Source organism: Mixophyes fleayi, chromosome 4, assembly GCF_038048845.1.
Source record: "Mixophyes fleayi isolate aMixFle1 chromosome 4, aMixFle1.hap1, whole genome shotgun sequence".
Lineage (NCBI taxonomy): Eukaryota > Metazoa > Chordata > Amphibia > Anura > Limnodynastidae > Mixophyes > Mixophyes fleayi.
The window spans coordinates 220263191-220279290 of NC_134405.1; the positions used below are offsets into that span (position 1 = coordinate 220263191).

A 16100-nucleotide genomic window follows, 5' to 3' on the forward strand; every position below is an offset into this window, starting at 1 on the left:
CACATGCCAAAAACTCGCTTAGCAAGTTAAGAAATATATTGGCTGAGTTTTTAAATGAAAATATGTCTTATGCAACTTCTTCTTTGATGTCTGAAAAAGATGTTTGCAATCTTCTTAACTTGAGCATACTCCAGGGAACAGTCCCGTTTTTCCACTATAAACTTTTTTTTTTTAACAGTAACACCGTGTCCGTTGCAGTACCCTTCCTTTCAAATCCTTTCTTGGAATCAAAATGTTGCTATAAATGCCTGATTTTTTTCTAAATGGTATTTTTACACACAGAAAAGCAATTTTGAAATCTGCAGATAATGATGTATTTTTCTGCCTGCCAGCTTACTGTAAATCAGAAATCCGTATGATTTCCAAGTGCACAGATGAGACATCCTCCATACAGCACTGATTTATTTTCACTAAACCAAAGAGAGATTTGACCTACTTTGCACAGCATTGCAGGCGTATTGTAGGGCTTTGTGAATTGCTGTCCTTAAAAAATTCCCAGAATAGTTTGTGTATATGGTATCACTTTGTCTAATAATAAAGAAATGTAGAATTGTATAAATAGTCAACTATTAAGTTATGCACTTACCATTAGCATATGCTCCATTAATTCTACCCATTGTAGCTTTATCTCTGCATATTGCTGTTTCTGTTTTTCATTGTTCAAACTGACCAGTTAGATTTTTCTATATTACTAGTATAAACAAAGCAAAAGAAACTGCGGCATAAAATAAGTTTTATTAATCACTATATTTACAGCCAATACATGTTCTACCGTTTGCTTTACATAGAATATAAACCTTTATTAGTATATTTGTAACATTTTCTTCACCTTACTTTAGTATATGCAATAGTCTTGAAATGTGCTATTAATAGATATTGGGAAAATGTTTTTTTCCCACATGCTTTGCTTATCCACTATATGCCCTTCTGCTCCTCACATTGTAAATATATCATCTATTACCTCTTCCCTTATCCTTCATAAAGTTATTATTTTTGCACAAAACCCGATGGGCTTTGTCTTTAAGAAAAGTGCCGTTTTAAACAAATGACTTCAAAACACTGGGAATGGGCAGTTGTACGGAACTACCATATAGTAAATATGCCCCCTAATGTCATGTAGGCATGTTAGAACCCTATGCTCTGTTTATAGTACAGGGCCTGGGGGTATGGGGTATATCTTCTGTGTGCCTAAACAACTTGTCCTGATGTTGCTGTGTCTATAACTTTAAGCATCTATTGGCTGACATCCAATCGAGGTATATCTTGCCTGATTCCACCTCTTATATTTGTGAACTCTTTAATGAAAAGTAATGGGAAAAAAATTCCATGCCTTACTAGTCAGAAAGGTGTGGTGGTTTGTTTCTTCCTTAGTAATTCATAAAAGGAAACTAAAACAAGTGCTTCATGCATATAAAGTAAAGTTTTCCTTTACCTCTGTGTGTCACTACAGGAGCTTCAGGACTACAAGCTTTTCTGGCTGGAAAAGTGTGACTCACTAGCTTATCCATTTAGCAGTATCTGTAGTTTGCCAAGACAGTCACAGTTTGATTAATGGATTAAAATTCTGTCCAAGGAAATGTGTATGATTTCCTTTGTTCACCAACTGCACAGTACCAATTCTCTTCATCTGTCTGATGTCATTCTCTGTATCTCTACTTGGCCTATAAAAATGGACCTCTGCTCAAAACCACCTCTCGCCTTGTATGTTAGACATAATTCTCAGTATTTGTTCTTAGTGTTGAGATCTCTAAAGCCAATTCATGCTGGTGCTATGGGGATGATCATCCTAGGGTGGACAGCACAGTAATGTGCACGGGGAAAATGCCTTTCCTATGATCTAACCACCTGAAGTATATTTATATATATATATATATATATATATATATATATATATATATCAGTTATTAGTGCAACGTGCTTTTTAGTTAGTTGTCCTTTATAAATCTCTATCTCCCTCGTAGATGGAGCTCGTACAGCTATGACACACTTTGTTCTTGAAATTGATGTGAGCGCTGTTGTATACCAATGTGTTATATTTTGAAAAATAATTCCTAATTAAATGTATACTTTTTTTTTCCCCTCAAGGAAAACTTAGCCTGGTCTGGACTGGTGAAGTTGTTTGACCCTGTGAAATCACCTCGATGCTATGCCGTGGTTTCCTTAAAACAGCCTTAATGGCTTAATGTGTTAGGTTCAACCGCCACAGTCTATAAGTATCATATGCAAAACAAACTTTATGTTACTGCAAAAATTTGTGCAAAGATTTTAGTAGCTTCATTCACATTTCTCACTCTGTGACTGCATGTGTCCTATCCAGAACTGGTGCTAAACCAATTTTTTTTTTCGTAGCAAATAACTGCTTAAAAGGGAAAAACCTTCCTTCATATATGTAAGAGCAGATTATTTAAAAAATTATTTTAAACTAAATTGATCTAACCATGAAAGCTCTATCACACTACTTAATCAAGTGCTATATTTTTTTTAAAGTTTATACATATTGGACTAGAGCTGTGAATTTTCACTAATGAACTGCAATTAAGTAATTTTTAGAATAACTTTCTTTTCCAATCAATATTTCTTATAATATTTTGAATGAGCTAGAGGTGCACATTTTTACTGAATTATGTGAATTCTATATCTGAAAATGCAGCATAAAGTCACTGCTAATATGTTTAACACAGATATATGAAAATCACATATATTTTCTTATAGCACACTCAAAGGGGCAGATTCAAGTAGCCACGAGGTGACGCAATGTGTTTCCTGCACAGTCCGCTGCAACACATCATGTCGGAGGTGTTACTAAAATCTCTGCTTATTTTCCCTCACATCCCATGGAGATGTGAGTGAAAATGAGCGGAGATTTCTGTACCATGTTAGCCAGCAAGGTACGCAGCCGGACCTTGAAGTGTTACCTAGCGGTCCCATGTAGCTAACTGAATCTGCCAAAAAGTGTTTTTATATTTGCTTTTGCTTTGCTTTGTGTTTTTTTTTAAGGATTTGTTTTTCTTTTTTTACAAAATATTGAATTTGGTTGTTATTGGACATCATAATCTGCATTTCAGCTTTAACTGTTTTTAATAAAAATAGAATCTCACACATTTGCAGTGTTTGTCAACCAGATTGACAATTCTGGAATTGGGTCCACCCATAAGAATTATGGGTACACTGACTAATTTTTATTAAAATGACTGTGGACAGAGAGAGAACATTTAGAGTGGGTGGTAAGCTTTGATCTGAGTATTCCCAGTTACTGCAGGACAGAAGAACAGCTGTAGACTGCAGATGGTGCTGTAACTTTTACTATCCTGTGAAAAACAAGTTGATAGGAACTTTATTATGTAGCAGAACTGTAGTTCTGTGTTGGGGTGGTGAAGTGATGTTCTCACATAAGAAATGGCAGTGCTGCACGGCACGCTCTCCTATGCATAGACTGCATGTTACGTGACCGCTACCATGGATAGTAACGCGTGGGCCTTTGGGAGCATCGTGAATGCTGGCAGCATTTCTGAATTCTTCAGTCCTTGAATGTTTACATCTGAAAATAAATGTTCTTCCTATCTAGATGTCATTGTAAATGTATATGAAACCATATGTCTACAAACATTTACAGCGCAATGTAATACTGATATATCAATGTGCAGTCAATAATATAGCAGCATGTAATGAATCACCATCTTATATGGTTCTGCTGGTGTGAAACAAGCGCAAATTAAGTCAAGCATAACGTATGTAAAATGGGAGTGATGTTGTGTTTATAATACAAGTATGTCACCCTGTGGAATGGAAGAGAGGTCTGTATAAATATTTTTTTTTTCCTTTGTCAATTTAAACGGTGGATAAAAGTAAAATCAAGTCCAAGTAGATGTAGTAACAGTCTACAGCAACCATTCAGCTATATTCTTACAGTATATTATTTCACTACCCATTGTTCCACTTGGTATTCTTGCAACCTTTGATGATGGTTAATAAAGCAAATTCAGTGTATATTCTTGTGGTTTGAGCTGGACTTCATTCAGCAACCTCGATGGATCACAGCTGCGTTGCTCAAATCCTGTGTAGTGTGAATGTATTTATGAATTGCTGCAATGCGTTTTGTCCCTTCATGGATTGTGTTGATGTTGATTGATTGAGCTTGGGATCCACTATTTAAAGGGGCTCTTTTTGATTGTCAAAAACTTTATTGACAACTTGTATTAAAAGCAGTTTGTAAACCATTTAAAAATCAATCTCATTTCTTCTACTGGCTTGAAGCTTAAACTTTTTCCAGTCATGTTTCATTACATTTTGTTTGACCTGTTCTTTCATGCATTTTTTTCCACTTTTTTCCAATCTAAAAATTGTTCAATTTAGTGAATATATTTGTGGATCAAAGCACTGAAATCCATAATTTTGTAATTGTAGGTGAATAAAGTATTTAATATGTAAAATGTAGGTGCAATTTTTGCCTTTCCAATAGTCCATTTCAGTTTCCATTGCATGGTATAATCATGGCGTAAAAGTTTTAGCAATAGTGTATGTAATTATAGAAAGCTGCTCACAGAAAAGTCTCATAGAGATCTGTTATGTTATATACCACATTGCTGCCAATTATGTTTTTAAACTTGCCTTATTTTCTGTGCAGTACATTTTTAATTTGACAGCAATTTCTACTGCACAGCATATGTTGCTGTCTTTAAATTCAGTCTTAGGAACCAAAGAATGACAACTGGCTGTCTGTCTTCTCCATCTTCTTCACCATACATCAATCTGCTAGTTGCTTTTAATTTCCGTATGCAAGTTCTGCAACTGAACTTAATTTCTTGAGTATTGAAATATGAACCAGGATTTGAAAGTTATTAGCTGTATTGTTTTATAGTAGAAATGTTTTGGTTTAATCCACTGTTTTTGCAGATTACTATAATTAAAGATGTGTTAATAAATTGTAGGCTTTTAATGAAGATTTTTACTGTGTATTCATCATCATACATGAATGGATGTATCAAAATACATCCCATCATTGTCCGTAAAAACTCTTCTTAGTCTCAATAAAATGTCTTGGTAAGAGCTATCCAGTTTTACTCTTTTGCCATTTGTAAGTCATATTTTATGTGTGCTGTTTATCTTCTGGCTACTGTCCCTAAATTCACATCTCAAGAGGATTACAAGCAGCTATTAATTTAATAGCAGGGAGTAAATCCCTTCCAGAATTGAGTTTCCAATAGGTCATTTGAAATGCAGAAAATATAAATGTTTTATATTCGGTGTGTCATTTATTTCTATATGCTTCCATCCCTGCTTATACATAAGTAAATGTTATAACAGAGGAACAGTGCATCCCCAGAACCCACAGCAAAATTTGGTAATGCTGCTTTACACTGGTACACCTGCTCGTTAATGCAAATATCTAATCAGCCAATTATGGGCAGCAACTCAGTGCACAAAAGCATGCAGACACTTTCAAAAGGTTCACTTGTTGTCCTGACCAAACACCAGAATGGGGAAGAAATATAATCAAAGTAAAGGCTGTGTTATGCAGATGGTAGGGTCAGAATTTTGTGCAAGCAACATGAATCTATGGATCTATCCTGCCGCATGTCAACAGTGCAGGCTGGTGATGGGGTGGGGAATGTTCTATTGGCATGCAGGCCATTTAGTACCAATTGAGCATTTTTTTAAATGTCACAACCTACCTGAGTATCATTGCTAGCAATGTGCATTCCTTTATGGAAACGGCCTACAAGTTTTATAATGACCAATGCCAGCAGGATAACGCAACACATCACAAAGCTTACATCAGCTCAAGCTGGTTCCACAAACATGTTGATTAGTTCAGTGTACCCCATTGACCTCCACAGTCACCAGATCTCACTCTAATAGAGCACCTGGGATGTGGTGGACAGGGAGATTTGTAGCATGAATGTGCAGCCAGCAAATCTACAGCAACTGTGTGATACTATCATGGCAACATCGACCAGAGGATGTTTCCAGCACTTTATTGAATCCATGCACCAGAAAGGATTCAGGCTATTCTGGAGGCAATTTGGGAGGTTCTGCCCTCTACTAAAATGTGTACTTAATAAAGTGGCCACTGAGTGTATTTTCCCAAGGAATAAAATAAGAAACTGTAGTATGACTTAAACACACTACTTGTTTCCAACCTCTCATTTAAAAAATATCTATATTACGTCCTAAGAAAGTAGCCTCACTTCACATAACTATGAAATCTATTTCTCATACCTAGTTTTGCGACAAAATATGGATTTCAAAGAAAATGTAGAACCTTAATGAACATAAAATATTTAATGCATGAAATTTTGGTAAACATAACCATAGCTAGTGAAAATTGCTAATATATAACGACCTGTTAACAATGTAGCTTAGAAAATATAATTAAAAATGAAACAATTGTCATAAAAGTGCAAGATACCTTACATATTAAAGTGCTAAAAGTGGATGTGATTTCAAAATCCACATTTAAATCAAGGAATAAAAATGGTGGATAATAGATATAGCTGTTATTTTGTACATTATAAATTACGAAAAGAAATCCTCATCAATTTTAAAATTGCTTACAATTAAAACATTAAGTGTGGGTTTACTCGAAAGAAATAAGCATATATGGTCTAACGAAAATGTCATATTTATAGACTTTCTTCTTTATGTATTTCAAGTTATCCTCTGAAAGAAATGCTATTTTTCATGAAAAATGTTTTATAGCATAGGGTATGGCAACCACAGTCCACTTTTCTTCAGGACATCTTCAGCACGTTTCTCTGGGCACTCTGCAATCCATTGCCAGGTATCTCTTCCCCGAACTTACTCTGCTTTTTATATTTATATGCTTTCTATACTATATGTGATCACACTCTGCATTTACATCTATATTGTTTTATCTACTCTTCAATATATGCAGTATATAATGCAATGTACTTCTGCAATCTACTAATCCTGTAACTGCCTGCTATCCTTATTCCTACACTGCTATACAGTGTGCACCCTCTTTCTCTCTCTCTCTCTCTCTCTCTCTCTCTCTCTCGTTTAGTCTCTGTGTATCTTTCACACTCTTTTTCTTTTTTTGTGTAGCTTTCTCTTCATCTATGTGCACCCTTGTACACTTTCTCTCTCTCTCCATACATATACACACAGACTGATAATGTACTCATGTACATTATTTAAGTATTTCCGCATACACACAACTATCGAGGTTTAACATACAAAGGAGAGGACTAATGAAACACAAAGTTAACAGAATAGGGCAACACATTACTGGATTTAACCTGGAAACTCACCTTTGAAGTGGCTTAATATATATTATAACATCATGTCTGTTAAACTGTAATATATTCTCTACCGTATGTATTTTATGTTCCAAGTATATGATATCAATGTTCTCTTTTAAGTAAAAAAAAAATGTACCTTATTTTTCTATGTTTAGGTAACGGAGAGGATAAATATATGGTTTGTTTATATTGCTAACACAGTTCAGTGAAGTTGACAATAGATCGTATTTAGCGATAAACACGTAATGGTGGGCTACTTGATGTGGCGGTCAGTAGATTTGTTATTCTTGGGTTGTATAGAACCCGATCAAATAAAGGAATCACATGTGTCATTCTGACGGATCCTTAGTTGTTAGTACTGTCGAAGTCGTATAATTGGATGAACGAAAGTATATTGGTTTAATATTGTTTTGCCGTACGATTGCGATCCGTACGCCATGTAACACGTGGCGTGATGCGATCGCACGGTAAAATACGCACGCACACACTCGCATTACAACATTTAGTTATTTATATAATTCATATTCATATTGGTTTCGTTACACTGTAATTTATGAGCCGATAATATTTGGTTTATTAGTAGTATATATATATATATATATATATATATATATATATAAAATGATCATACGTACACTTCAGTGATATTCAAGGTTCAGGTTATAGGAAAGGTATCATGCCTAGTGTCATATTAAAGCCCTATTCATCAGCAGCTGTCCGGTGCAGTCGGCGAAGAGATTGCACATTGCATACTTTAGTTATTGATATTAGGGAATAAACCTTTGTATGATGCTGGCTATGAAAGGAGCAGACCCCCTGGAGAGACGACCCCCACCTTTGGATTCCTTAGATTGAATCAACCTATGACCTGTTTACCCTGGACCCACCCAATGTCTGGACCTATAGAAACAATCTACGTCATCTCTATTGTTCACTATGTAACACTGTACTGTATATAATCATAGCTGCGCTCCCCCTGGCTCTCAGTCAACTGACACAGTATTCTAAACAGATATACTGTCCACTTGGTCCCGTGGTTTGCGCAGCGAGCGCATGCGATAGCATCGATATGTATTTATTGGTATTGGCTGTACTGTACTGTATCATAATATAATAATGTATTGAATTGTTGACTATTTACATCTGCTAAAATAAATCACTTTGTGCTTTGGAAACACATACAATTGATTGGGCACTGCTTATTTGAAAACGATATTACTTTAACAGTAGTTAGCATCATGGCTGTAACTCCTTGTTTATGGATGATATGCTACAAGGCAAATGTTTGAAAAGATTGTGTCAAATGATGCCTCTTAAGTACATCAGAAATATTACGAATGCATGTTATTCGACATGACTAAAATAGCAAAACTGTTGCAAATTGCATCATAACCCTATAATTAATGAGATTAGTTATTAAAAAAGCTTCAAGTCATTTGTATCATTATTATTGCTTAGCATTACTACTGATCGGTGGCTCTGTATAAATAAATGCTGACATAAGGGTGCCTTTCTGCACATGTGGGCAGACATCAGAAGCTTCACTTCGTCCCGAACAGGCTTTGCATGCGTCATTGACAGGCAAAGTGAACTACATCTCCCAGCACACGTAGAGATTAGTGCTGGCACCCAGTATCATGCAGAGGTGGTGCAGAGCAGGAAAGAGAACATGGTATGCTGGGAAGAAGGTGGGTAGAGCTTGCAACCAGAGAGAGGAGGAGTAAAAGTATATTAGATCAGAGAAGCGGAGCTAATGACTGAAGCACCAGGGAGAGAGAGCAGGAGATTGGAGGAAGAGGTGAAAAGAGGGAAAAACAGACTGGAGGGGAGTTGATGTGGCTGCTAGACTCCATACATGAGAGGGGCCATGCTGATCGTGGAAGCTGGGAACCAGTAGGATAAGTAGCAACCAATTTCTGTGTTATGTACTTGAAAGGACTGATACTTTTGTTGTTGTTAGACAGGGAACTGGTGGGGAGACCTGAAGATTTAAGTGTAAATTCCCTTTTGCAGAACTATGCTTTTTTTTATTAAGGGTGCAAAGCAGGGTGAGATAGATAGGAACTTTGGGACTGAGACACTAAAGAGAAAGTGACAAAACCACTAAAAGCAAATCCATTTCAGTGGAAACCTTATAAGTGTAAATTGTGACACAGATTAAAGGGGAGGAGACTGTGAGTTGCAGCGTCACAGTAAAAACAAAAAGGAACATTCTGCATTTATTACATGTACTTCTGCTTCCATGTTGTATTTACCTTATGTGAGATAGAAGGAGCGTTTTCTGTAAAATCTTCAGTATAGATTTATTATATCCTGAATGGATAACAAGCAGTATTGTTGTCAGAAATCTTGTGTGCTATGTCAGCTAAGTGACTCAGAGGAACTGTGCTATTGGTTTTCATGGTACATTTTGTATTTGTGCATTTCCAATCTGGGAACAAGCAATAAGCATAGACACCAATGTCACTCCCGAATACCAAAGATGTGAACATTTCTATCTTTTTTTTTTTTCACATTGTATTGCATGTTTCATATTATCCTGCTTGTAGTAAGATTTGATGTGATAGTGTATTATCTTAGAAAGTTGTCTATGTGATTAGAGTTTGTATTTGTTCTCAGCCAACCTTTAGATAAATGGGGCAGAGGTACCTCATAGTGTGATAGAGTATAGAAGGGAGAAAACGTACAATTTGTGTTTAGGTATTCATATACTTTTTGCTTGCTATTGTCTGAAGCTTAAATTGTTTCCATTGTTATAGATCTACCTCCAAATGAACCATTTCTATGGTGAAGTATATTTTTGATAACAACATAAGACTAAAAACTTTTGTTGCCCACGCCTCAGCAAATAAACATGCCGGTGTGGCTTCTAAAGACCAGTTTGGAGTATTAAGATTTCATTTGTGTGTCTGAAGTCGTAAGTAGGGGGGCATAGGGTTCCTTAGTCTCCCTCTAGTGTTGCATATTCACTCAACGTTACCCAACAGGGGTACTACTGAATTCTGACAAAGGTGGAGGCACTGTGGAGAATATATCAAGATGAAATTTTCTTATTTAGTGAAGAAAAGTAAAACACACTTCTCCCCAAAGACACTCCCAAAGACACTCTAGGAAAACTGGTGTTACAGTTACTGTCGATATTGATTCATTTTCTATTATTGCATCATCTTCCTTTTAATACTTCTGTTTATATTTGCTGAATAGGTCACTTATTTTGACCATATTTTTCTCTTTTCTGCCAACCCTCCTATGAGATAAATTGTTGATCACTGTTATCTAGTGCTCATTGCCTCTAATGAACAGAACTTCTTTTTTTCTTTTTTTTTCGAATGTCTTAGAGTAAGTTTAAGCCAAAACTAGTCTATGGGGTATATTTATTAAACTGTGGGTTTGAAAAACTGGAGATGTTGCCTATAGCAACCAATCAAATTCTAACTGTCATTTTGTAGAATGTACTAAATAAATGAAAGTCAGAATCTGATTGGTTGCTATAGGCAATATCTCCAGTTTTTCAAACCTGCAGTTTAGTAAATAAACCCCTATGACTTCTTGGGGAATTTTAGAGGGCTATTGAAAAATAACTTTATTGGCCATCAGATTTTTCTTCAGTATCTTTTTACATAAAAACTGAAAATATAGTCCAAGAATACCATGCCTTTTACCACTGCTTTAGTTTTCTGATGTTTTTATTAAGCTGTTTTTTCTTGGTTTTTTTATCACTTTGGATAATAACATAAATAGAGTTAAATCTTTAACAGTTTTATGCTCAGTATAAGATTTTATTTTACTTTTTTTTTAACAAAGCTAGACATTGTTGTTTCAACTTAAAACACCAGATTGTGAAAAATTGAAAATGCATTCTAAATAGGGATTGTACCAGGGCAATACATTAAACAGAGGCTTAGGTGCATGTTAACACATCACAGGTTTAGTGCAACAGCTGGTCTGAATTATTACCAAATACTTTGAAGCCCTTTATACAATTATCTGCACATAAATTTTGCTGTAGACAACGATATACCCAAATCATACTTGCTCTATGAAAAACATAATTAAAAATTGAAGTATATGATTATTTGAAATCTTTGTGGTCATGGTTTTAATTTATTGAATGATCTGTGAAGTTCAAGTACTTTTTTATTTTCCTTTTTTTATATAATTTATGAAATCACCTAAAATATATGCCAACACTTTCTGATGAAGCATTTATATCATCTACCCTAAAACTTTTTCTATGGCTTTCTGATTCTGCATCACATTTTTAAAATGTCATGACTCATAGTCTTATATAACGAATAATTGGTCTTCAAAATATTTTTACATTAATACATTTTTAAAGATGTAAGTAAACAATGGAATTTCAAACATCTTATTGAGTTTTAAGTAAAATAGGGGTTGGCTAATGGGGTGGTAGCTACATAGCAAAAACAAAGTGTAAAATGTTTTAGGGATACAAAAGAAAGGAAAAAAGGCAGAGAGGACTAATTAATAAGCAAGAAATCGAATTTAGTAGGTTGCATAAAATCAATACAGCAATGTGAGTTCACGCTATATAGATTGATCCCTCCTCTATCAAACTGAATGGAAATGTTGCAAAGAAACATTCATAGTAGTGGTTACTTTATTTATGTCCATATCTGAGTCTAATTTAGTATAAACCATAGAGAAGGAAAAAGAACTGGGAATACCAAGTATTTCCCATGCAGTATAATTGTGAGAAACAGTAAATTGTAATCTATGTAATAACTGGATTATGTTGTACCATAATCTCATATCTCATCTCAGATTTGCACTTTATTGGAATTGTAGGTGTTACTTTAAGGTGTGATTTGGATTCACAGCATATTTTTCGGATTTATGTCATAGTGAGCACTTGCAGGTTTGTCAATTCCCTGGTCGTGGAAGGCATTGCTGGCACCAGGCATTATTCAAAAATAATACAATAAATAATACAAATTGTTCCCCCTGGTTTCAGCAAATCCTGCAATTCTGACATGCCAGCCAGTGCCCCATTCTAACATTGGCTGAGTACAGTAAGATCCTGTTAGTGCGAATGGATGCAGACTGAACTTATGTATGTCTGACAAAGCTGTATTATTTGCGGGTGGTCACGGACAGGTGTAAATAGTGGATAATGGGGTGGGGTACGGCATATCGATGGCGAGAAGCCCAACAAGACTTACACCGACCTGAGGACTCTGAAGGGCTGCCTCCCGACCATCACCAATGACGACTCCTCTTCACACCAACTTCAGCCAATGATGATGAACTAAGAAGGCGACTGCACCTGATGATGTCATTGACCATACCGACGCGATTATCGCTGTTGTTAAGGTGTAATGTAAGTATGCACCCATGTACAATGTAGAAGCCTTTGTACAGTACATCGTACATGGGTGCATGAAGTCGGTGTGAAGAGGAGTCATTATCGGTGAAGGTCGGGAAGCAGCCCTTCGGAGTAAGTCTTGTCGGGGTAGTCGGCATCGATATGCTGACTACCACCGGGATAATGATGGTCTCCGGCATTAGCAAACTGCTTGCTTTTGACTGATTGCGCCACTGAATCTGGTTGGTGCTTTCTTCATTGCTCAGGAATATATTATGCTTTTGTGAGCGTGTTTTAAGCGCTTTTTTTGGCACACAAGATGGAGTTTCTGCTGTTTTTAGAGTTTTTTGGTTTTTTTTGGATGCATAATAGCAAATGTACACCTTATAACATAGAGAAAAACATGGGCCCAAGTGGGTCTGTGACGTATGTCTGGCGTAATGTGCCATATGCTACTGATGCAGACCTGCATAGACTGAAGATGCATATGGGTGTAAATCCGCTACTTTTATGTCAGGCTTTTTTTTTAACAGTAAATTTCGCCAAGTTTGCAACTAATTCGGCATTAGAACAATACTTTTAGTAGAGACTAGAAGGATTAATTGTATGGTCCTTCTGCTATGTGAAAACCTTTAATTATTTCTGTTAAATAGTTTGCTATAATTTGAAACTACTGTTATCCTTGCATAGGGTTCATCGCAACTAAGTACACCTAGTTACAACTAGGTATGATTAGTGTTGTCTATCATATCACTCACAAAATTTGTTTGGTTACTTGTGGCTAGTCCAGGTTTAAGTTGTTTAACTCACATTATTTGACAAAATAAATTTCTAAAAATTTGTAAAATTTCTTATGGTGTCAGAGGGGGAAGGAACCCAGAAATTCTGTTAAACACTAAGCAGTGAGTGCAGACATTTCAATGTAGCAGTCATTGCTGGATTAGTAGACATAATGTAAATATGAGTGTCTAGTATTACATTGTGCATATGCAAAGGTATTTTTGCTTTTGTGAAATGTTGTGGATGTTCAATGGACAGTTGAGCAACTTTATGAGATTCTTTCTTATCAGGGCAAATGATCTTTCAAACCTTTTACTTGAAAAATATAGTAATTTTTATTTTAAAAAAATGTACAGCAATATACTGTATAAATGCTATTTTATTACAACACCACTTAGGCTGAACTGGTGTTCTGGAATCAACCATTTACAGTACTTCAGAATACCAGTGTCTATTTTATGATGACATCATGTCTATTTTTTAAATGGTTATTAAAGTTTATGAAACAGAACTGGCTCATGCTTTTCAGTGTATAGAATACATAAAAATCTCTTATGCTTGTTCCCTGAAGCATTTTATCTGGCTACTGACACCATTGATATAGCTGTCTTATTGAAAAATAAAATATCCATGTGCTGCAAATAAATCAAAATAAAATATTTATAATATATCATTTATTTATATATTTTATGTCTGGTATATTTATTGAAAAGGTTTACCTGTTACATAAGAGCTACAAAAGATTAGAAAAAAAGCAAATAAGACAAAAAGCGAACGACAATCCATGCCCCTTGGCTAAATTAAATAGGGGGGGGGGGGTCGACACTCAAGAAATTATCTTGTGTATTGCAGTTTTTCAGTTTTTCAAAGCATTTATTGTTTAGTCAGATATTCGAGAGCCCAACTATCTATGTCAAATACATATGGGAAGTACACCCTTAAATGGAATATGAAATATGCTGTATCTGCTCAGGGCTGGATACCCACAAGCCCCCTCAGAGAGGTTATTTTTCCAAGCTTGCATATCAAACCTCAAATTGGACCAGCAAGCCCAGATCTTACTATATTTATGTGTGGAATTCCTATCAACACAGGAGAAACATCATGACCTACTGTGTTATTGACCATGGCTACCCAGTTATGAAAGAAAGACTTTTCTGCCTCCATGCAATTTACTATGATTACCTTGGTCAAAGCTATCAAGTTTAATACCAATTTAAATGTGTGCTTATTCACATTTTCTGCCAGCTGCTCCAATTCTTTCTTGTTCTCTGCTTTATAACAAAGCAGAGACTAAGTCAAATCGGTAGCAAAGATCTGGGGATCGCAGGTGAAGGCTTGCCGGGCTGCTAATCGCCTGTTGTCCGCTACTGAGCTATAGTGTTCCAGTGGCGATCAGGGCATGCTCCCGGCAGCTGCATACTACGTGCAGGTCAGTGTCGCCGTCAGCGCATACAAGCAGACAGAGTACATTGCAAGGCTTATCTGATTGTGTTTTAAGCACAGAGCAGGCGGTCAGCATACTCTGACTGCTTGTCCGTCTGCCGCTGTATACTATGACTGCCAGTCTGTCTGCCTACAGCGACGCTAACTTGCAGCAGTCGGGAGCCAATGGTGAGAAGTTAAAAAGGGGGGGCAGGGCTTAAATCACTCCCCTCCCCTAAGAAACCATTCTAGATCCCCACCCCTGTAGTATTCTGGGTGAGGAAGCTTACTCAGGAAAACAAAACCTTCCCATACTAGAGTGTTGCTCAACTTGTGGATCTGTACCACAAATGTCCTAGAGCTAATTTTTATTGTTTCATGCTTTTCAGATATCCTACCATATCAGTTGTGAACTGCCTCTTTTGGGATCTCAGGAGAATTACAATGACTTAAAAAGAAAAGTTTAAGCATGACTGTTTTACTACATAGAAATTGTTAATTATTTGACTGGTTTTTTTTTAATGTAGGCTTTCTTTAAAAGGAAACACTATCATGATATTAGTGTGTTTCACCTTGGGCAAAATTATATATGTTTGTCTACATTTGATAATTATTTGAGAAGGAAAAACTTGCATAGATTTTCTTTTTACTTAAAGTTTGTTTTGTTCCGATTTCCCTCTCTGTAAATGAAAAAGAAATTGCCCAAAAACCTGAAGACATGCTACATTCGGCCATATAGTACAGGATACACTGGATGTTTAACAATTTCACCTTTTATAATTAAATTCCTTACATTTCTTTATAAATAAATCCTATAATAATAATAATAAAGTGGCAACATATAAACATACTACACAGCGCTAATATGCGCGAGAATCATAACACAACTAAATAAGGGTAAAATGAGCTTACAATATAAAGAGGTGTGGGGAACAATGGATATATATGGTAGCAAATAACAATTGTAACTGGTTTGCATTTAAGGCGCAACATCATACCTCAGTTCTATACCTGTGGGTGACACATTCATGTTTTTGACACTTTGAAATTGTGGCTTCAGTCATGGTCGTAAATGTAACTGATTCACTACAAGGGAATATTTGATTGCCTTTTATGTTATAAATTAACTATGAAAAAAAGATTTCCCCCCAGTACCACAACTAATTCTTTTTTTCATGTTCAATCACCATAGCAAAATTATAATTCCATTTGCTAGAAAGTTACCTTGGACCTGTAAACTGAGACTGTTTCAGCTGTGACAACACCTGCAAAAACAAGATTAGGCTCTGTGATAATGGATTTTTGAA

The 16100-nt window shown here is 35.9% G+C and overlaps 1 protein-coding gene and 1 long non-coding RNA gene across 5 annotated transcripts in view; both read left to right on the top strand.

The window, feature by feature from the left end:
* METTL25 (methyltransferase like 25) overlaps nt 1-5143 on the top strand; it is a 225742-nt gene extending 220599 nt beyond the window's left edge. For 3 of the 4 annotated variants that reach the window (XR_012691360.1, XR_012691361.1, XR_012691362.1), the window contains 2 exons: nt 2086-2789; nt 2848-5143. Coding sequence is in view for 1 of the 4 variants with exons in the window: in XM_075209364.1 (XP_075065465.1) it covers nt 2086-2175 (90 nt within the window). In the remaining 3 variants the exon portion in view is untranslated. Of the gene's footprint in view, nt 1-2085 lie in introns of all 4 variants that reach the window. The other variant, XM_075209364.1, reaches the window with a different exon arrangement.
* LOC142150075 (uncharacterized) overlaps nt 1-16100 on the top strand; it is a 400752-nt gene that overhangs the window by 318745 nt on the left and 65907 nt on the right. The window lies entirely within an intron of this gene.